Source organism: Squalius cephalus (assembly GCF_949319135.1).
Source record: "Squalius cephalus genome assembly, chromosome: 21".
NCBI classification, from domain to species: Eukaryota; Metazoa; Chordata; class Actinopteri; order Cypriniformes; family Leuciscidae; genus Squalius; species Squalius cephalus.
In genome coordinates this window covers 5824729-5848855 of record NC_137142.1, presented here as the reverse complement: position 1 = coordinate 5848855, position 24127 = coordinate 5824729, and the positions used below count along the sequence as shown (strand labels likewise).

At 37.7% G+C, this 24127-nt stretch overlaps 1 protein-coding gene across 3 annotated transcripts in view; it reads right to left on the bottom strand.

The window, feature by feature from the left end:
- dlk2 (delta-like 2 homolog) overlaps window positions 1–23706 on the bottom strand; it is a 38166-nt gene extending 14460 nt beyond the window's left edge. Inside the window, exons 1-2 of one of the 3 annotated variants that reach the window (XM_079855855.1) lie at window positions 23585–23706; window positions 8880–8962 (exon numbers count right to left, since the gene is read on the bottom strand). In XM_079855855.1, the coding sequence (XP_079711981.1) occupies window positions 8880–8949 (70 nt within the window). In that variant the 5' untranslated portion in view covers window positions 8950–8962; window positions 23585–23706. Of the gene's footprint in view, window positions 1–8879; window positions 8963–14364; window positions 14588–23584 lie in introns of those variants that run through there. The other 2 variants (XM_079855853.1, XM_079855854.1) reach the window with 2 other exon arrangements.
- Window positions 23707–24127: the final 421 nt, after the last annotated feature.

Sequence of the window (24127 nt, the reverse complement as noted above, 5' to 3'; positions counted from 1 at the left end):
ATATAACATTTTTAAAAAAGTAGAGCTGTATAGTTGAAGGTTGAGATGGTTAAGTCGTGAAGCGACCCACTCCCTAATGTCACCTTCTCCAGAATGGATGTTAAAGTAAGGCTATGCTCCTTTTTAGATCTGTAAGGTAGAGCCTACCCAGACAGCAACATAGTGTCGGCCCAGATCCAGCCCAAATCTGGTACACGGCCCAGATGTGGGTCGGATCTGCAGCGACACTATGTTGCTGTCTGGGTAGCAGACATAGTCTGTTGCACCCCCACCCCCCGAAAGGAATCCATTGGGGGATGTTGCCCCCTGGCAGGCACCTTGGCATGATTACGCTCTTTGGTTGAATAGGAAATGCTAGTGCTGACAGATGGAGCTATGATAAAACATCACCCTCGTCTGTCACCCTCCCTAGTTCATCACTGGATGTTGAAGTAGGATGGAGCTCCCTGGTGGCCCAGCTTCTTATCTCACCTTCCCCATCCTCTTTGGCGGGGTAATTAACCAAGGATAGAGACATCCACCTTAGGTTGTGCCTGACAGATATTCTGTCGCCCTCCCCAGTTCATCAACTGGGAGTTAAAGTATGTTGGAGCTCCCTGGCAGCGACTGGCATGAGTTGAATCTTGGTGGTGGGACAAAAAAAAAAAAAAAAAAAAACATTATCTCGCTTGTCATCCTCCCCAGTTGTCAATCTGGGTAGTGAAGCAGGATAATGCTCCTTGTGTACAGATTTGCCCCATCATAACAGACTACGCAAAGGTTGGATGGGTGCTCCAGGGTACCCGTTGAGCCCTCCATTGCCCAGGAAAATGACAGGATTGTGATTGTGTAAGAGCTTTTTCAGCACATAACCAGGCATTGGTCAGCATGGCGTAGTGTGTATTAACGTCCCCATAGTGTCAGCAACTGATGTGGTGTGGAGTTTCCTTGAAAGGGAACGTCTTAGGGTTACGTATGTAACCCGGTTCCCTGAGGAGGAAACAAGACACGCGTCACGTTGCCATGCTTTAGGGCATGGCTGCATGCCTTCCTTCAGACAAACTGAATCTGATGACGTGTTTGTGTATTTATACGCAGCAGAAACTTACGCGCCGTCACGTTCCCTTCTCAGGGACACACGTAACCCTAAGACGATTTCTCTCACTAGTGAGCTAGGGAGAAAGTGAGGAGCGGTAAGCTTCGAGATGGAAGATATGCAACATCAAAAGCGGAATGTTTGCTGTGCATAATTCAATATTCGCACTTAAAGCAATTTTCTTATCATCTTTCCTTCCTGTATGTTGTGCGTTTGCTCTCTGCATTTACTACCCAGCTAACAGGGAACGTTCCCACAACTTTCACTAATGTTATGTAAAGTTGTAACGTAAATGTTAAGATAAAACATTCTTTAAATAACATTTATAGAACATTCTTATAACATTATTAATGATTGATATGTGTTCACATGATGTTGAGAGAAATTAAATGTTCTTAGAAAAACGTTTTAGAACATCTTTATTTTATGTTATTTGTACTTGACGAATGTTAAGCTCTTGGAATATTACAAATAAACGTTAAAAATATTATATTGAGAGTGAAAGTAAGGTTAGGAAAATGCTGTACAAACAACATTCTAATCATGACAAGAAAACTGGACATTTTAATGTTTTAGAAACATTGTAAATTACTGGTCCCATGCACAATGTTTTTAAAGCATAAAGGTGTTAGCTGGGTAGTGTGTTCAAAACGTGCAACGAATAACAAGGACTGGGAGTTGTTTGAATTCAGGATGGACACAGTGAATACTGGACACATCATACACAATAAACAGTTTTAAAGAGAGAATGAGTATGGGTGTGACAGCAAACAGAAGTCAGATGATCTCAGAGTGCTGACAGACAGATGTGGTGCAAACAACCTTCTCTTACATGCTGTGCAAATTCCAGGAGCCTATTCTAGAAAAACATCCGGGTCTGTAGCGTGTGTAAATATTTGTGATCACAATGATTTCAAAATGATGTGATGCATCAATAAATCTGAAATTTGCTCACGATTCAGTTCAATTAGATTTTCCTATGATTTAAAAAAAAAAAGTAAGTGCATGTCACAGCTGGAGGCTATTTTTCCAAAAAACTGTGGCATCTAATATTTACAACTAAAAGAAGAGATACTACTAACTATCATTATTCAGTAGTGTGACAGTAGTTCAGCTGTTTTAACAAAAAAATTCCATTAAGTCGTGGTGCAGTGTAACAAAATCACTGTCACACATGCATTAAATCTGCAGCTGTACAGATAAGAGAATTGAGGCAATAAACAAACACCATCTCCTAGAATATCCTCTCTTATTGGAAAATCTGAATTATTTTAGTGAGTTGATTTGGTGAATTTTAACAACTGTACAAAAAAGAAAGAAAGAAAGGCCACGGACACATATATCAGATACGAGCGCGGAATCAAAACCCAAAAATAGTAGGAAAAAATGTATCAATAAAGTCCTACTAAAGTCCTACAAGAACTTTTTAGATGTGTGGATCTTTTGGGTTTTCACCACTGACATTAGGTATTTTGCATAAGAAATTAATGCATAATACTTTATAAACTATTAGAGTAATTAAGACCAGCTGAATTATATAGTTCTTCTGTATTGCTTGCTCTGTAATGGTTAAAAAAAAATCAAGGTAAAATTCACCCCAAAATCAGTGGAAAAAAGTATACAGTTAAAAAGTTTTTCTATTTTTATTTTTTTAGTTCAAAGAAAATGAAGCCTACTTTAGGGCCCTTGAGATATGTTTGGCATTGTGACATTTTATTTTATTATTTTACCCACAAAATTCGTTTGGAGTGCGTTTTGGGAGTTTGAAAAAGTTCGCTTCTGCTGGTAAACACCTTTGTGCTACCATTGGTCCGTGGCGATTACGTAATATGTAGGTGTGCGGCGGAGGCTCCGCCTTCTTTCACGTGGAAATCTTTTACAGTTCATTTCTTCTCGCGAGTCTGTTGCGATCAGACGTCCATGAGTGAAAACATGAACACACTGGAGGAGCTGATTTATAGTAGAAAATGAAGTTGTACTTGATGAAACGAGACACTGACACTTTTCATGTTTAATACAGTAAAGCTGCTTGATTTTAAGCAATCTATTGTATAACGTGCTATATGAATAAATGTGGCGTGACTTTACTAGGGTGCCTGAATTGCAGAGCTCATGCAAACATATCCAATAGTGCATAGTCCAATAGTGCCAGTAGTAGGAGCTCGTTCCGCATGTGTTCAACCCGCCCATAGGGGGATCTCACGATAAAACAGCGTCGAGTCAACTAGTAGCCTAGTTGTATCATTTCTTCCGACACTGCCCTCTGTAACCGGTAGGCGTGGCTTGGGAGTGGCCTCGTAGGGCAGCGAAGCAAGTGCATTCTGGGAGTTTGTTGTCTTTCATCCACATGTGCCAAAAATACATTTTCTGGCTTTTCTCAGTCTAGAAGGCACCAACTTCTAAAATAATTTCACATTTCTACTACATAAATGACCCAATTTAAATACACATTCAACTTTCCAGCGGTGAAATATCCCTTTAACTGTCTTGAAATTAATATCACAATGCAAGAACAATTGTAATCTATTGTCCTCTTGATTTGGGGGTGAATTATGACCTGGACATGTTCTTGACAGGTTTCATGAGATCCACTCAGACACCTGCTGATTTGATCTGTGTTGTTCTGATTCAGCGGGGATTGATTTAGGCTGAAGACGGAGGTATGATCTGCCAATGGGCCATAGTGATCATTTAAGTTGTTAACAATGAGGTTGAGTGCTTTATAATAGTAGTGCGACAGGTGTTGTGACTGTCTCCATCCTCCGGTCTCTGTGGCTCACCTCATGGGTCCTCAAACAGAAACCACAGTGAGTGGGATCACTGAATGCCAAAACCACAGTGATCTAAATTTATTCCTACCATGAAACCCTATATTCCCTCTCCAGAACCCCTGTGGCTATGCGCAGCGCCCTGGTGCCAGTGAAACATGCAGGTATGGGTTTCCCTTTGGTTTTAAACCCCAGACGGGCCACATATACACTCCTCAAGCGTACGCATGTGTGACTAAGATCTCATTGGGAAGCAGGTGGAGTGAAATAGAAAGCTGGTCGGACAGTGTCTGAACGAGCTGAGGAATAGGTAACTAGATCCATGTGAACCTAACGATCATTCAGACTCAGTATCTACTCACCCGTTTGCACTGCTAGAAAAACATTTTGCCAGGACAGACAAGCGAGGATGGATTATTAGAGAGCCTCTGGAGCACCAGTGTTATTCAACACAGGCTCATTGGAAAAACATGCCTCTACCTCTACCTTTTGCAAAACTTGCAAAAACGTACCTATACAGGGACATGCAATTCACTGCAGTTTCCAGCTACAGTAATAAAAAACTCACTAACACTACTGGCAGTAAAACACAAAACAACTTGATAAACATCTTGAACTGATTGCAGGGCATATCGATTAATAAAGACTTATTTTCTTGAATTTCCTTGCAAAAATACTATAATATGACCTAACCCTAACACAAACTAGTACCTTTTGAAGTTTTGCATCACATATTCAGCTCCATATGTTTGGCTTTTCTGATGTATTAGATGTATTATTTATTGATGTATTATTTCACCTGGTACACTTGCGATGCGGCGCGCCTGAATATGAGTTCTGTCAGACACGAGTCACGAAAGAGCTCAAATACTGGAAGAAGCAGCTACAATGTCACGGCTGCTTCAGAAAATGCGTTTTTATCTCACATTTGCTTTTGTTAACAGTTCGGTTAATGGTAGGCTTAGTGCATGTGGTATGTTATTTAGAGCATTAATCTGAGCACCGTAATATAATTTTGCAGAAATGTTGCCACAGGCACGCTTTTGTTGTGTGATGTAATGTCCAGTAATCATGTTTAATCCAGTAATCATGTCTGGTTTTAATGGATCTGATTTTAATGAAATAATAAATGCTGGGCTCTAGTCATTCTCAGTGAATTTTCCGCTATGCATTTAAAAGGAATAGTTTAGAATAGAAAATAGTGAGAAAATGCTGTCATCTTGTTTTTTCACCTTCATGTCATTCCAAATCTGTAAGACTTTTTCTCTTTTGTGAAGCAAAAAGAATATATTTTGAAAAAAGCTTCTTTTTTTCTTCCTCGAAGTCTAGTGTTGATGTTTTTGGAAAGTTAGTGTTGTCACAAAAGAAAGTCATACAGGTTTGGAAATGACATGAGGGTAAGTAAAGGATGATAGAATTCATATTTTTGGGTCAGTGAATTATTTATATACTATTATAGTTTTTTTTTTCCAACTGGGGATTATTCAAAGATTATTCAAAGTGATCCAAGTGTATGTGTGAGTTTTCCAGAAGCCTCCAATTGTGAAATACAAAACAAATACAAATTTTTTACTTATTTATAATAAGATAAGTTGTATATATACAGTTGTGGTCAGGATTAATGGCACCCCTGGTAAATATCAAAAATGGCTGTAAAAAATAAATCTGCATTGTTTATCCTTTTGATCTTTCATTCAAAGAATTAGCAAAAATCTAGCCATTCATTGAAGTAAAAGAATTGAAAGTGCAGGGGAAAATCACATTATGAAATAAATGTTTTTCTCCAAGGCCACAATTATTGGCACCCCTAGAATTTTGTACGAGTAAAATATCTCTGAAGTATATTCCCATTAATATTTACCTTTTTTAGCACACCAGGGTGACTAGGAACATGAAATTGTCCAGCCATGACTTCTTGTTTGACAGGAGTTTATATATGAGGAAACACAAAGGCCAAATTCCCTTGCTCATCCATCACAATGAGGAAAACCAAAGAATATAGTTCTGATGCGCAGCAAAAGATTGTTGAGCATTACAAAATAGAGAGTGGCTGTAAGACAATAGCTAAAGAATTGAAAATCCCCATTTTGACGATCAGGGCAATAATTAAGAAGTTATAATCAACTAAAGATGTTACGAATCTGCCAGGAAGAGGACGTGTGTCTATATTGTCTTAATGCACGGCGAGGAGGAAAGTTTGAGTGGCCAAAGACTCTTCAATAATCACAGATGGAGAATTGCAGAGATTACTTGAGTCTTGGGGTCAGAAAGCCTATTAAAAAAAAATCAAACCCCTACATCCCCACATGTTGTTTGGGAAGGTTTCAAGAAAAATCCTCCTCGCTCCAAAAACAAACTCCAGCATATTCAGTGGTCAGACACGACTGGATCTTCAGACGGCACAGGGATCTGTGGTCAGATGAAACTAAAAAAGAGCTTTTTGGCAGCAAACACACTAGATGGGTTTGGTGAACACAAGGATAAAAAGTACCCCATGTGTACAATTTAATATACCGTTGGATCTTTAATGTTGTGGGCATATTTTTCTGCTGGAGGTCCTGGACTTCTTGTTCAGATACATGGCATCATGGATTCTATCAAATATCAACAGATAAAAAATCTAAACCTGACACCTTCTGCTAGAAATCTTATAATGGGCCATGGTTGGATCTTCCATCAGGACAACGATCCAAAACAAACATCAAAATCAACACAAAAATGTGTTACCGAGAGATTCTGTATGGAGGAATGGTCTCTGATCTCTCGTCAGGTGTTCTCCAAACTCATCAGGCGACAAAACTCAGAGCTGTTATCTTAGCGAAAGGAGATTGCAAAAAGTATTTAATAAAAGGGTGCCAATATTTGTGGCCAACGTGTTTTGGAGCAGAACATTTATTGTTAAACATTAATGTGATTTCCCCCCCACTTTCAATTCTTTTACTTCAATGAAAGGTTAGATTTTTGCACATTTTTTGAATGAAAGATCAAAAGGATAAACTATGCAGATTTATTTTTTACAGCCATTTTTACCAGGGGTGCCATTAATCCTGACCACAACTGTATATATCCTGTGACCAGCCAAAACAATAATACAGGCCTTTTAACATTTGGTTAAGTGCCTTGGACCTTCTGAATAAAGGTTTTATTCTTAATATTTTCATGTTAAGTCATTTTGTTGTGTGCTTTAGTCATTATTTGTTATTAGTTGTTGTTCATTGTCAGTTATCAGTTTTTATTTCATGTAATATTTATATTTTATGTTATATCAGCTGTATATCAATTAACACAATTTGTTTTTAAATTCATGGTAATAATAACCCTGTAATAATACCAATAACTATTCCTTTAATAATACCAATGTACCATAATGTAAAACATCAAAGCTGCTATAAAATGTTCAGCAGGCACGACTGATATTGTTGAGCATGGGCCAGGAACTGATATGATTTCCCATTTCTTATTTCACGTCGTGGCAATAGTCACTGGCACACATTCAAGCGACGTCGGTCGGCCTGTATCAGTTTTGCATTGCAGTGGCTTGTTTCCAGGTTTGAGCCTCTCAGCTGAAAGCCCCTGACAGTCACAGGCCTCGGGGTCCCATTGGCCCCACTGGCCCGCTCTATAATTCGTCTTCACAGACATGCACAGATCAGATTTCCCCCCAATCTTCAACTGCAGGCCAATGGGCACAAGTGACATTTCCTCTGGAAGGACTGTGGGCATTGCCCTTTGCCCCCAACACGTGCATAAGACACAAACTCTTGCGCCCAACAACTGAGACACAGATTTGTCACATTCTCTAACCAGACAGGAATTTCACAGCTGAATACTCATGAGACGGGTCGGGCCACAAAGGAACCATCAAAGGCCTCGGACACTGAGTTTTATGTAATCTACTCGCCAGGATCCTGTTGCATGTTTCACCGTTTGCAGGAACTGACTGAGGAAATGAACAGCCTATATGGACAATTCTTTATGTGCATTTGGCAAATTAACTTGCTCCGACATTATCTTTTGTAATTGCTCATGTTGGATGTGTGCTTTGGTCTTAACTTATCATTGGTCATATATTTTGCCAGTGTCATATAACTAGTTTCATTGTTGTACATACTAAATGGATATTTTAAAGTATTATATATTATATATAGTTTATGTATATAATTACCTTATAATTACACTATAAAATATTGTAAATACAACAAATCTCAACTGCTTAATTGATTTTATCATTGCATATAACTTATCACCCAGCTAAATACTGTACATAAAGTTGGATATATAAGAACAACATCCAACTTTATATGCATATACACACAATACAGATGTAAAGCAATAAATATTATAGACCAAATCTCTACATTTTGCAATGATATACACAATCGAACAGTTAAGTATATTATCGTACAGCTCTAGTCTGCTAAATGCAATGCAAATAAGGCAAGAATATAAAGACTATTAAGATATTTTAAACATTAACATCAGGATTTTCTGTAAAGCTGATTTGAAACATTGTGTATTGCGAAACACACTTCATTTAAAAAATTGACTTAATTGATTTAAAAATTTAAAAATTGATTTAACTTGGCAAACAAGCAGATTGTGCTACATTGTCGATATCAATATCTAGTGAGCATACATGCTGAACTCAAAAGGAAACTTTCAATACACATTCACTCAAATTTAATAAAAAAAAATTAACAAATTGTTTACTATGCATTGACAAAAATCTAAAAATGGCTGAAATGTCAGTGAACAATGTATGCTTGTGCAGTGCATGTGTAGTATTAATAAATGATTTAGCCTATAGTATTGTTGATGTTGTTTTAATTGGGAACTTTGATGTTATTTAATGACATTAATTCTCACAGCCGTTTTAACAGTTATAAAATAATACTTATTTTGTTAGTGAGGAAAAGCTGTCATTATTTGTATTACTGTAAAAATAACTGTCAATGTGCAGCAATCAAGAATAGACAGTGAAATGACATTTTTACAGTGTATGTAATGTATTTTGGTGGTGGAATAAACAGATTTACCTTGAGCTTCACAGTTGTGTTTAAACAGCACACAGCAAGCGGAGAGGAGGAGAACTACAGTGAGTTTCATGGTGCAGGACAATCTGAAACGGTGAGAATCAACACATTAACATGAATGAAATAAGCATGCATTAATTCAATGACAAGCGTTCATGTATTATGAATATATAGCTACTAAATATAAGTAGAAGGAGATAAAGCATTAAAACTAGGGATGCTTGGGTGTTGGCCAACTATAACACCCATAACCTCAGACATGAGGCCCAACAGAAGAGCTCAGAGCGCTTTCACTCTCCAAACACCAGACTGATCAACACCTGACCATGGACCAGCCAACAGACACGCTTAATTATTCATCCTAATGCTTAATTATTAAAACCACGTTGTGAATCTTTTATGGTGGACATTTATAACAATACTGCACCACTCCTTTGTCTATTTGTGTTCACAACTAAGCTGCTATGTTGTGTCTGTTTGTTGCTCTTGTGTCTATGTGGGCCTGCATTATGTTTCACACCTCCTTAAGCAGCGCTGTTTAACATTAACAAGCATGTAATGGATAATGTTCTGGTGGTTTCATTGCATTATTGAATATTAAAGGGTTATCTAAACACCCATAATGCACTGGACATGTTGTCATCCAAGGCCACTCCCACCAGGCTGCTATGGATACACTTGACCAGAGTCAAATACTTTAGTAGGAAATACTTCTGAGCAAACTTTTAGTCATAATGGCGACTTGTATTGTTCCCGAGACCAAGAATTCAAAGATTAAACGTTGTTTTTTGGGTGGACTGATAACCATTTGTATAACCACAGTTTTACTACAAATACCATGGTTGAACTTTAGCAAAACCACACTGAAAAAAACAATAAGTAAAATTTACATATTTTTTCTTTTGCATGCCTTTGCACTAAATTTCACATGCATGGAATTAAGTCAAATCTACTTAACTAAGTTGTTTAAAATGAACAAACAAAGAGAATAAGTAAATTTAGCTTGACCAGTTAGAGTTTATTGAGTAATTTCTAGTAAGTTTACTTTAAGTTTACTTTAAAAATGCAATAGTCAGTTTCAAGTACATTTTACTCACTCTTTGTTCTTTGTATAACTCAATACTTGGTACACAACACACAATAATGGTAACAATCAGTGGACAGTTTTTGAGTTGGTCATTTTGAGTAGAAAATTAATTCCATACGGTTAAAAAAAAACAAGTTAATAAACCTAACATCAAAAGCAATGATAAAACAGTGTAAATACAACTGGAAAACAGTGAAACATGCAACCCTATTAGTTATTCACGGCCCAGTGCATGATGGGAACACCAGTATCAGAAAGTTGATTTTATAACTTTATAATATATAACTGTGGTTTATAACTTACTCAAAGAATCATTGTAAAAAAAAACAATTCCAAGTAAAAATACTTAGAAGTTCAAGCTTTAATTTCTACAAGTTTGAATTGAGTGCTAATATAGAATTATTTAAATTCTTGCCTAAACTTACTTACTCGACGCAGAAAGTACATTTATTTTTTCTGTATTTACTTCACCACAGAATGATTTTTATCAGAGCTTGATTCATTTGTGGTTACCATGGTTTAACCATGTTTTTGTTTTTATTTGAAGTAAAGTCATGGTTAATTTTGGTTAAAGGGAAAGAATGCGTTCGAAAATGCCCTGTGTTTGTACATTTCAAACTCGATGACCACGAATGCTGTGTTTTAGGCCAAACGTTCTGTCAGTTCCTCCCAACCCCTGATGCAAAACACCGTCACATACAGGCACAGGTAAGAAAACTGTTTTTACCATAATGCTGTTTAAAGGTAGACATAGTACAATACAATTTTCACTGATAAACCTCCTCTGGTCACATTTTAGATTAAGGTCCAATTCTCACTATTAACTACGACTTTTGCTCCAATAAACTCCTAATTACTGCTTATTAATAGTTAGTTAGGTAGTTGTTAAGTTTAGGTATTGAGTAGGATTAGGGATGAAGAATATGATCATGCAGAATAAGGCAGGACTAATAAAAAGCCAATATCCTAGTAATATGCATGCTAATAAACTAGTTAATAGTGAGAATTGGAGGCTTAACTAGTGTTACCCCTACTCTTACAATAACTGTTCTGCTAATAACCCTCTGTCGATCCAACTGTTCGTGGGTGGAGATACAAAAAATGCGGGAGTATAATACGTAGCTTTGACGAAAGCCCTGGAGCTGTCAAAAGTCTCGGTCCAGATATCACGGAGAACGAGCAAACATTGTTAATTAACAAATCCTACCAACATCATAACCATAGAAAGTGGGTTATAAATCAGTGAAGTTACGCTTTAAGTGTAAGTGGTCTTAGAAAGCCAAGAGTTTTCTCCATCGGTAGATGTGCAACTGGTGGCTTCTGCCGTCTCTCTGCACAGTTTTTGTTGTTTCCCATTGTAGATTAATGGAGCGCTAATGGGAATGAATTTGGGAAATGCTTTGATTGTGAAAGCTGAGAATAGGTCCGTGTCCATGATCGGAGGCTCTCCAGCATGGCACAATAGGAAGCCTCCATCTATAGTCCTTGATGCTGGGGATTCCATGTCAATTATCGCTCTCGCTTTCTGCCGGTCTCATGTGCAGACACCTGGCTGTGAAAGCAAGCTATATTTGAACATGACTTTATTTCCTGAGCACCTCACTCTGTGAAGGTGGAAGCTGCTATTTCCAGCCGTGTTTAATTAATATGTGTCACATCAGATGTGTAAAATACAGTCAGAAGCCTTTTGTGCCATTTGACACATTGCCCATTATCCTAGAGGGATATTGTCATCAATTTTAAGGTCCATCTTTCACAAATGATCAAAATGGAATGAATCATCCAGAGCAATTAATTATAAATGATATAGATTTAGATGTAGCCTACAACTGAAGGCCCTTTCACACTGAATGTGATGTGAAGAATCTTCATAATAAGAACATCTTTGGAGAAACATGTTCAACATTTGAATTTCAGTAATACAAATTATACTAGGATGTGATTTTATATTTGAAGTTTGAAGGGTATTTGAAGTTAACAGCAATGACACTGGTAAATAAAGTGAGGTTAAATGCATAAAGTGCATTTGTATTATTTAGCATATTTAATTATTGCATGTTTGCATAATATTCAATTTTGAGGAATATTTGATATGCTTTTTATGGCAAAGCTCTTATTAACATTTTGACAGCATTTGTTATTAACAGAAACATCTACTAAAATGACATCTACTAAATAATAAGTATGAGCAATCACAATACAACACCCACTAATAAACAAAGGCATCAGACAACAACCGAGGTGTGACCAGTGTGTTCCTCTGATAAGAAGGTGTTTTCACTTTCTGATTGATGTTAATTATAGCAATAAGCCACGTGTGGCCTTGAGTCACTGTGATTAAATTAAGTGATGTTCTTTAACATGGTGCACAATGCAAAACTGCTTTAAAAAAAAAAAAAAAAAAAAAAAAAAATTCCATTATTTACTCAACCTCATGACTTTCTTTCTTAGATGAAATTGTTTTGTTTTTTTTTAAGAATCTTTTAGTGCCACTTTTTCACACTCCAAAATTCCATAAACAGTAACAGCAATAATAGACAATACAAGTATCAAAAAAGTAGTCCATATAACTTGTATGTAATATTCCAAGTCTTCTGAGGTCAAATGGCAGATTTGTTTGAGGAACAGACCGACATTTAACTCATCATTATTCACTTCCACCCCAACAAAGCTTTTACATTTTAGACTTCAAAACCGGCCAGATTTGACATCATTGCTCCTAATATTTCTCATGTGTGTTGTAACCTAACACAACATAAAATTTAAAGTAAATGGCATGCTATTGGGAATATATGGAGAATGAGACTTGAGACCTGCAGGGAGGGTCTGATCCGGTCTACAGTTTGGTCTGTTGTCAGACATGGTCACAATAAATGTTTGCTGAATAGAAATATGAGAGAGTATTTGAAAATATCCATTATGAAAATTGAGAATATCTATTATGAGAATATCCATGAGTGTTTGATGGAAATAATAACGGCATACACATTTGACATGACATGGGCTAAGTAGATAATTGCAGAGATTTATTTTGAGTCAACTATTCCTTTAAATTTATTATCGATAATAATCAGAATGAACAATTCTTCCTCCAAGTACTTCAACCGTAGGCTGTTCACTGCTGCCAAGCAAGCAACATATTCAATTAGTTTAATATAGGATGTGCGCTCACAGGTGTGAATTTAACAGCACTTTATATTGTGGCTCAAGTCATAATTTAGTCAAGTATATCGTCCTGATTTTGCCGAGTTAGACGCGTTCCGTCAACATATTTTGTTGATCCTGGAGCAACATTCTGGTCTGAAAATGTAGTCCTAACCCTATCCCTACCCATAACATTGAGAAATGACAGGTGAATAGCACTGATGTAGAAGCACCTAACCCTGGTAATAAGACTAAACCTGACATAAACTGAAAACTCGTCCCTCAAATCTGATTGGCTGATTGTAATGTTGTTCCAGGATCAACAAAGATGTTGATCCAGAAACAAGTTGCACTTGGTGAAATCAAGTTGTGTGTATCCAACAGGTCTTTTCCTCCGAGGAACGCACACACATTTACCTGGAGTGAAACTATGGCAACGCTATTAAAAATAAAGCTTCTTTCTATGTGCCATCTGTGGTTCAATGAAGAAACTTTAACATCCATGCGAACTGCATTACACAACAGGTTATTTTAGTGGAAAAGGCTTTTTTAGCTTATTAAAATGTTCATTACTCTATAAGAACTGCTCAAAAATGTTTTTTCTATGGCATCCGCTATTTTAAAGAGTGAAAGCTACTTAGAAATTTGAGGGTCTCAGATACTGTACATTAATAAAGCACATTTTAGATGTGTATATATGCCCTTCTAGATTTTGTGCCTATAAAGCACACTTCTTTGAGAAAAGTTGTAAGCAATAAAGAATTAGTGGCAGACTTGTTTTTTCCAGGTTACTTGGATATACCCTAGAGCACAAAATACACTCACATACAAAATACACACAAAAATCTCTCTCTTTTTTATGTGAATCTCAAAGTAATCTGAGCAAATGTAATTTAAAACTCATTATTTACTAGGAAGCAGCTATGGAAACTTAATAGGCACGTGGTTCCTTCCTTTAACCAGCATCAACCTCAGAATAACAGCCTATTCCTACACCGTTTCCATCTCGAATGATGTGTGAACACAAACACTCCCTTGCCCCTGTGTAAACAGTCTGGTTATAATTCACAACTTTAAGTGCCTGAGCTCCTGAAGTCTGGTATAGCCTTTTACAGAAACACCTCCTTAATTACAACACAAGGATATTCATTTTTAAAAAGTTCAAAAGGTACTGCATAACCCAGATCTTTCATTTTACATGCTGCATAACAAGTCAAATATATTTAATGATAAAAAGAAAAAGAGAAACACACTTACTGGCAAATAGCCGTCACACACCTGAGCTGTTGGTGGCCCTCCAGCCGAGTGTTGCAAGCCTCAGGTGCTGATGAAACGGGACTCGCATGCACACATACACCTTGAGGAAGTCATGTAAAAGAAAATCATGCACAGCCTACGCGATCAGCCCGCCACTGAGACACGTTTTGTTGATAGAAATGCTTGTTTAGAAGCAGACAAGGTTCCACCTCCCCACTCAACAAGCCTAAGGACTGGCTCTTAAAGAGACAGGCTCCCCTTCATCTCACACAGCTCAAAGTACAACACATCACGCTTGAGTGATTCAAAGATGTACACTGTAGACATCACATGTTAATCGTTTTTGTTTTTCAAACCCTCAGCCTCTTTTTGGTATTGTAAGTTTCACGGACGCATGACAAGTCTTGTTGTTTCATGCCGTCCATGCATGTAAACATTCTTCTGCACACTGATAGAGAGGAGATTGTGAGCATTTTCCCGGCTTGTTTACAGTTTATCAGAAAGGCATTCTGGCAGAAACTCTTGCGAATGCCGTGGCGGTAATGCAAGGCTTTTTAGCTGTTGCTGTAGCGACAGACGAGACTCCTGATGTTGGGGGCTGATGTGCCCACACGTTCCTCTGCAGGCGATAGTGTGGAGAGGATCGGTTTTCAGCAGATTATCTCAACAATATCAGGCCTGTGGAGCATTTGAAAACAGGCATCTACATGTCCTCACTACTGTGATGGGAGACACACGCACGCACCCACTGTATTCGCACACACTCACTCGCCGCCGTACTAATATATTACTATAAATGAGGGCGTACGTAAAGGCAGACATGTGGCGACTGTCTCACTACTATTGAAAGCAGAATGGTAGACGGGTTTATCGGGCTCCTGAGGGCTTATCCTGATGGTCTGTGAGGAACAGATGAATAGGAAAGCACTCAAAGCTCATTTGTTTTGGTTGCTCGCCTTGTGTTTATATTGAGATAATGGCATGATTGCAGCCATTCATCTTCTGGGTTTAAGCACACATTTGTACGTCTGTCCTGCTGTGGCCTCATTATGATGTTTGTGCTGAAAATGGTAGTACAATTATTAGGATGATTTCACATGCTGTCTCTGTTTTAGCGTGTGATCTTGCACTTTTAGAAATAAAGGATTTTTTTGCAGCGATGCCATAGAATGATTTTTTTGGTGTGAAGAACATTGTAATAATCTAAAGAACTTTTTTTTTTCTTTACACCACTATGAAGAACTTTCTGTGCAATGGAAAGATTCTACACGCTTAAAAATATAGGTTATTTATTGGCATCTATGGTTCCATGAAGAAACCTTTAACATTCATTGAACCTTTTCATTGCACAAAAGGTTCTTTACAGTGGAAAAGTTTCTTCTGATTATTAATGCAAGAGACATCCAGCTCAGGTGAATAGGGTAAAAAAAAAATATATAATAATAACTATATAGACATCACCATTCTTCCCCAGTTGATTGATTACATTAAGAATTGCAAACAAAAATTCTATTGCAAGATTTCTGAAGTGTTATGTTTAAATATGCAAATGAGGCATAATCTAATTAAATATGCACACATTTGCATACATTTCTAGAAAAAAATCTGAACATTAGATAAAGCTAGGTTAAAAATGCGAGATATATATATATATATATATATATATATATATATATATATATATATATATTTTTTTTTTTTTTTTTTTTCATTTTTTTTTTTTTTTACTTAAAAGTCAGGTTTTTACAGAGGGGATTTGGGTATATTTTTATCACAGCCAGAAAGAAAAAAAAATTAACCATTTTTTAGGAATAAAATCAGGCAAATTATATATGAACAAACCCCTCAGTAAAAACCTTGAGAATATAGATAGGAATAAAACTGTAAGGTTCGGTGAATGTTAGTGCTGCCGAAGTGGAGATTTCTGACTCAAAAACCCATTTTGAGAAAACGGCTTTTAAAGATACTGCAATTGAAATCTACAGACACAAATAAATAAAGTGCTATAAAAGATACACTTAGGAGTGTATTTTGGATGTTTCCTTTCCATTAGTCTGAAAAAACACTATTTTCCAAATATGAAAATATGAATATATTTCCACATATCCAGTAATACCATTTAGAATATAATCATAGTTCAAGGTTTCAGGCCTTTATATTTCTCAGAACGGCTTCTCCTGATTTGTGCTCTTGTTGTTATTCTGGATTTTCCATGTCATGTTCTCATCTTACTGTAAAACTTCCATTTACAATGAAGAAACACACCTCCACTCCAAATAAAGTACTCCAGAAATACAAGCTGTACTTTTTCCTAGTTTTTCCAGAGTAATCCTATCACTGCTAGATGGGAACTTTGATAGTCACAGTATTTGTTTCACATAAGAGCAAAGAATGTAAATATCCGCAGTTGCTCAACAATTCATATCTGCTTTTTCTAGTCAATTGATTTCTCATAATAACAGTAATATGTCATTACAATTCAATCCATTACGAATGGCATCATTAGACAAAACACCAGTTTGTGAAACTATAACAATGTGCCTTGGAAATCAATGTGTTTGTGCCAACAAACAACTATACCGAATCCCATTCTCTGACTCACACACGAGGAAGGCATGAATAGAGAAGTGGGTGTTTAACAGTCAGAGCTTAAAGCAGAGCAGCTTGGATGATAGATACATTTGTCTTTCCGAGAAAATGGACTTACACGCTGAGCCAATGTAAATGCTACACCTTTGATATCTGTGCTTTTCGTATGAGGATTGGATCCACTTTAAAATACTAGTATGAAGTGGAGGATAAAAGCATCTTCAAAGGACCATGTTAGATGGGCTTTAAATAACTCATCCCTTTTACACAGCATCTACCATAGACCACTCACATTTCAAGCAAAGTGGATGAATATCACAGTATAACCCTGGTTCGTGTGTCCGTGGTGGTCACTGTTACTATAGCAACAGAGAGAAGATGCCTTCTGTATGTAGACAGCAGAGTGAGATTAACTAGTGCAATAGATTGCTTGCTGGAGCTCTTTCCTATTATTTACAACATATGGGTTTAGCGCTCTGCATATGCCGTGAATCTATCTATCTATCTATCTATCTATCTATCTATCTATCTATCTATCTATCTATCTATCTATCTGTCTATCTATCTATCTATCCATCTATCTATCTATCTATCTATCTATATCTATAATTGCTCTTACTACTCTGCACTTGAACCTTCCACTGAACTTAAGGTGACACTATTTTCTTCTAGATCTGCTGTACAGCAGAAACAAACTTTGATGCATAATTTTCCTGTTATCACTGTAAAGCTGCTTTGAAACAATCTGTATTGTAAAAAGCGCTGTATAAATAAAGGTGACTTGACTTGTGTTTGATCAGGCTTTGCTTTTGCTCTTATGCTAGACATCTCTGCAAGTGCCAGAGAAAGTAGATTATGGAGTCAGAGTTTTATTAGGAAGTGACGGTATTTATGAACTCTATTTACAACCCAATGATCTTTCCCATGCCATATGGCCCAGTAATATATACGCCTGCAGATTAGATCCTTACAGTGAGTAGTGAGCAATACAAAGCCACATGTGAAAAACAAATTAAAAACAACAAACTAAAAACTTTCACTGTGACTGGCACTGGACTTTAATTATTCTGATCAGCAAAACTAATTCATTTAGAAATTAACCCAGGGCAAGTAACATCACAAACAAAATAAGAATTGACTCAAGAATGACAAAAGCGTACACGTTTAAGATTGAACAAGTCTCAGTAATTCCTATATAGTATCTTCAGGGATTTAGAGTAATAATAGTAATCACATTCCCAAATAAATGTTTTTCACCTACCCTTTCTTATAGCCTGAGCCTGGTGCCTCTTCTTATGCTAAGATCCAGTGAAGGGCTCTCTGTGTTGATCTTTTCTGCCTGTGAGACTTGTCCCCCTGTCCTCATCTAGTGTATGCTGGGCGTCTGTCTTTGAAGTTATTTCGGCATGTGTCTAAGTTGCAGACAGCATGAAGAAGGGGCTGCTTGACCTTCCCTTCACCCTAAACCTCCCTCTCGGCTGGAGAACAAGGCGGCGCACGCGTCCGCGCTCTTCACAGCCTCTCACCCCGACTCACGGGGCGGCTCACACCCCAGAGGACTTCACTTAAAGCCGAGCCACAGGCACACGTTCGTACTCTGTCACCAAGCACGTTGTCTGGTTGTCGGATTGAAGCAGTGTTAAATGAACCCCTTGATAAGATAGCCTCTTCTCCACTCAGGCAAACTAGAAGGCTATTTTTTGCTCTTGAGAGTTACATGAGAATTACATGAGAATTTGAAAGATAAGGTCCCTAATCCTTGTTGTAGATGTAGAGAACCTCGTGCACATCCTTCCTTGTCATCCTGCACAGGTCAAATTCAATCTATCTTGGTTGTTTCCTGACCAATTTAATGTTATTCCTGAAGTCCGTATGTTGAAAAATCGATTTTCCGCTGTACGGGTGCTGTAGTTGTTTTATAGCAGCCAGAGTCCAACTCAATCTTCTACAGTCCCTTGACGCTGCAAGGTATTTCCAGCACCGGCTTCGTGGTAAAGTGTTCAAAGATTCAATTTATGAAATGGAGGTGAGCTTGGCAATTCATTTCAATCTCTAAGGCTCCTTTGTGAGGCGAGAGCAGTCCACTGTGAGAGCTAAACTGGTTCCCTGGTCTTGACATACGGGATCATTTTTTATGATGAAGACCCAAGGTCTCAGAGCCCTCCTAATCCGCTTGACATCTGACTGTGTGTTAAGACCCAATCCCTTTGTAAGCTCTCCTTGATAGGTGGAAGCACTAAAGCTACACTGGTCGAAACCCGACACAGAATGTTAGAGCAGCTGGACCCTGGACAACTGGACACCCAGTTGACTCAAAAATCCCAGTTACAGAAGTAGTCAGAAAAAGTAGCAATTCATTTTACAGTCTTGTTTGCATAAAGTGCAATCAAATAGACTTAAAGGAAAGTACAGTGATATAAAACATCCTGGATCGTGAAAGTTAGAGCTGCTAAAGTTTTGCTCTAGCAGAGTATCAGGTGTGTTTGCGCCATGTCGCAATTATCGTAATTACGAGATTTCAGCTTGAAAAAAAAGCATTCACATCCTCGTATAGAGCTTGTGATGACAACTTGTAAGATGGGAATGTTCTGAGAGCTCCTACTTGTACCACCTGACCGCTGTGATGTATTTAGGCATTGATAATGTTGTGATAGAAGCGCATAATTCCCAGCCCAAGGACGTAAACAGCTCCGAGTGAAACGTCACAAAATTACGGTAATTATGACAAGACGCTCTATCGCTAATTAAACACACCTGAACCAGCTAATCAAGGTCTTCAGGATCTCTAGCCACTTCCAGGCAGGTGTGTTGGAAACAGGACTGTGCTAAAGTAATGAACGGTTTAAAGTTTTTCTTCGGACTTTAAAGATATTTGTTTTGTAAGAAGATCCCACTCATCTCATTATCACCCTTCCTCCACTGTGCAACACTCTTGCGGTGAGAATTAACGTTCCATAGTTGGGATGCCCTACTCTTCTCACGCATTTCTGGATAGTGATTGGTGCACATATTGCAACATGGTTAAAGCCATCAGACTTCTTCTTCACATGTCTGCATTGCGATTGGACCACGGCCCAAGGGATGTGGCCCCATTGTTGTAACCTAATCTTAGAGCTCATTGTTACATTAACTGGTGACAGATAGGCAAGTTGGGAGATTGTGTGGTCTGGAAAGAGGGTGGCTTGGGCTAATTTTGACCAGGATGGGTGGTGACTCTGAAATAGTTGGCGGTTGAGGGGTTGAGAGGTTACACATTTAGATGTATAGTGCAGCTGTGGGATGCCTTCTTCTCTAACTGCTAGTAATCTGTACACAATGCACGGTTGAGAGTGATCCATCAGGAGGCTAAGACCTTGATGGCTTTAGTATTGAATGACTCTCAGAAATGTGGTACGGAGGTGCTTCTCCAGCCACCTGGCACAAAATGCATGCCTGTTTATGCTAGGATGAGAATGGAGATGCACGGAGAACAACACTCATTCCTCACTAGCGGCAGCCTTGACCCACGAGCAGCTGAGGCTAGAGAAGAATACAAAGGCCAGTGGGCATTTGAAACCTTGAAGTCCATGGATGACAAGAATACACACACCCTTTTTTTTTGCAGCCTGTTATGTTTCAGCCCGGCCTTCGTGTGATGCTTGCCCTGAGTTCAGATGGCCTCCAAACATTCAAAGCATTGTAGTTGGGCATGTGATGCTCTTCTAAAAGGTGTTTTTCTTATTTAACCATTGGTAAATGAAGAGCAAGACAAACACCTGGTATCAAGATCACAAGTGGTCAGTCTAGAAGCATTACGGCTTCTACCTAGTATTGACATGCGTTTTAAATGCATCTCCTGTGACAACTTGCATTCGGATTACGTCGAGACACTCCCCTATTGTTTCATCACACTCTGCGTGACTTGCAGGAACACCAATGTGTGCTCAATTCAATACTATTGAATGAACAAGGCAAGAACGATAAGCCAAGCAGGAAAGGAAGCTCATGAGAAGAGTAGACGGGGGAATCTGCGATAATCCACAATCTCTAGAATACCAAAGTATACTTTCGACTTTATGCCATCACACTCTATATCATTCACTTTTGCGGGAAAATGCCAAATGTTGCACACATATATGACTGAATGAACGAACCCATCTTCAATTAATGATTCGTTGAAATTAATCAATTTTTTTATCGTAAGTGGTTGCATTCAATTGATTTTATCTACATTTAAAAAAATGCATTAAGTTGAACTAAAATGTATTAAGTTCAACTTAATGCATTTGTTTAAATGTAGATAAAATCAATTGAATGCAACCACTTGCGATACAAAAATTGATTAATTTCAACAAATATTTTTTTCAGTGTGGTTATTTTATCTATCTGGTAACTTTGTATTTATTTGTGTGAATTTATGAATTTATGGTTATCGAATGATTTAAAATATATCATATCAATACATTGAATCATATCAAAATGTAATTTATATGTCTTTGTAATAGCATCACTTGCTCAATATTGACAACTAAATTACATTTACTTGGTTGTGTGATGTGCGCTTGGATATAGTTGAGTGACAAGCAAAACAGCCTACTCTGTAACTTGAGCTATCTTTCCTTGGAAACATCAGTGTTTTTGATTTATGATTACTATGTACTTGACCTTTCCACCCCAACCAGTGTCTCCGAGGGCAAACAGTTGCATGATGCAGCGCATGAACTTCGACAGTTGAACTAACAAACCTTAAGCGAGGGTATAATAATGTTGACGTTAACAATTCAATGGACTTGGAATTGACAATTCAAGCCCCATTGTGTCTCAGTCACAACAGATTAATGTAAAAACTGCTGAGGTTCAATAGAGGACTGAACAAGACTGTATAGAGAAACATACACTGTTTTATAGATTTTTTTGGTTTTTTCGATTTTGTTTGAGTACTCTTGAAGCTCATTTTCCAAGATAGTGCAGTGTGCTTAAAGCTTACATATCAGTTTTAATATAATCATCAAGAGTGCTCTTTAAAAGATCAATTGAACCCTTTCAGAAGCAATCCAGTGAGGAGACATTGACCAATCCTTACTAACCATGTGAGCATTTAAGTGTATTGACTGATGTCCTCTTCCCTTCTTAGGCTAAACGATGCTGAAGAGTGAATAACACAGGCTTTCAAGGCTGTCTTGAGTCACTATCAAATATGAATGAATGCTGTGTGTCTGAAAGCCAAGTAGCATGTTGACTAAGTACCGCATATAAGACGGCCTACATCTATGGAGCCTTTGACATCTGATCTTTACCGTCCAAAGTGATGGACTACATTTTTCATTCTTGTACAGTAGGAACATATGGAGTTTCTATGTTTATAATCAGAATAATCTTGTACAATTCTGCAAACTCAAAACTCAAAAACCTGTATTACTTAAAAAAAAAGAAAAAAAAAAGTCATTTTGCATAAAATATCTCAGCTTAAAACACCTCTTCCGACCACAGGGAGCTGTTATTTCTGTCGGCTTTAATTGAATATTGTGACACCGCTGAAAATGCAAGAAAATGGGTTCTTGAATAAAATGCAAATATGCTGTAGCTAAGAAATGTCTGTGAAAGGTAAAAAATGAAGTGTAAAGTCTATTCCTTCTGTGTGACATAAAACCTTTCACACTGTCAAAAAGCTTGATTTGAGATCAATCCAGCTAACCTGGGGTGCATTTCCCAAAGCCAACTATGGTCGCAAGTTTCGTCGTTACCAACACAACTCAATGGGACTTGCTATAGTTGGCTTTGGGAAACGCACCCCAGGGGCCACCAAGTTAAGACTGGGTCTTAAGAACTAGTCTGATTAACTAGCAATTAGTTAGGGCTAATCAGTCTTACTTTTTGGATTTGGACCTTTTTATGCAACAAAAGTTATGACCCACCTCTAAGAAAAAAAAAAATAGATGATTAACTTAGTAAGACTAGTAGTAGTTTATTTCAGGAATACATGGCCTCTCGGCCCATAGTTCCAAAGTTACAATAGACTAGTCAGTTTATGCAACTGGCCACTGGTTTGTTAAAGAGTCAGCTTAGCCTCAAATCACATGACCACAGCAATTTGTTAGCATTCCCATTCATCTCAATGGTAGTTGCTCGGCTGACGCATACAGCCCCAGTAGTACACCAACAAAAAATATGCTTTTTCATAATGGTGTAGTTACAGTATAGCAGCAGAGGCTAACTAGAACATTATAAAAAGCCAAACTTTGACCCTATCAGGTATTCCAGAAAGACTCCTTAAACAGCACATCAAAACAAAATGATTTTCCAAACAAATGATTTTCCAAATTTTGTCACAAGTTTGGCTTTGTGAAACTAGTTAAAGGGAGCTCTGTAAAGCTTAGCACATGTTCATATCATTTGCCTGCATCTCAGAGTTTGTCTTTTAGCTTATGTTAAACACTGTTTTTTTGTTTTTGTTTCAATGGATCAAACAGTTCATCGCATTTAATCACTTATAAGAAAACATCTGATGAATCCATTCCTAAAATTGTGTGATTTACTTTCTTCTCATCATATGCCAAACAGTTTTGCTTTCCCTCGGCACACATGTCTGCTCTTGCTTTAAAGTGTTCAATTATGTTTAAATGCCACAAGCTCAAAAAGCGAAAACATTTACCTGCGCTCGAGTGTAAAATGAGGGAAACCTTAAACTGACAGTCCCAAATAATCCTCTTTTTCTTCTTTTTCCTCCAGATCACCATCACACTCCTCTATGACAGCAACACAAACTCTCTGAGGCTGTTTATTGCCCACTGTAATATATCAGCTTATTCACTCAGACCTCGAGTGCAACTGTATGCTCAGAACCACCTGTCTGTTGGGCGATCCTCTTCCAAACGTCACACTGATATTAAATGATAATGCAGATGTGACATTGCCAATGTGTGAGTGTAAATGTGTGTGTAAAGGCCAACTAAACATTTATAGATCTCAGAGTGCATGACAAATGTGTTTTGAGCTGAACAATATTATTCTTACACACTGAACGCAGTCGCGATTTAGGCAGTTCATCATCATATAAGGGAAAGTGTAAGGAGATATATTGGCTATCAGATCTCTGATTTCACACACTATTAAGTGACAGCCACTGTAAATGAAGGGGGAGATACGGATCTGAAATGCATCTGTGAATGAAATCAGGTAGTGATAAAACAGGCTA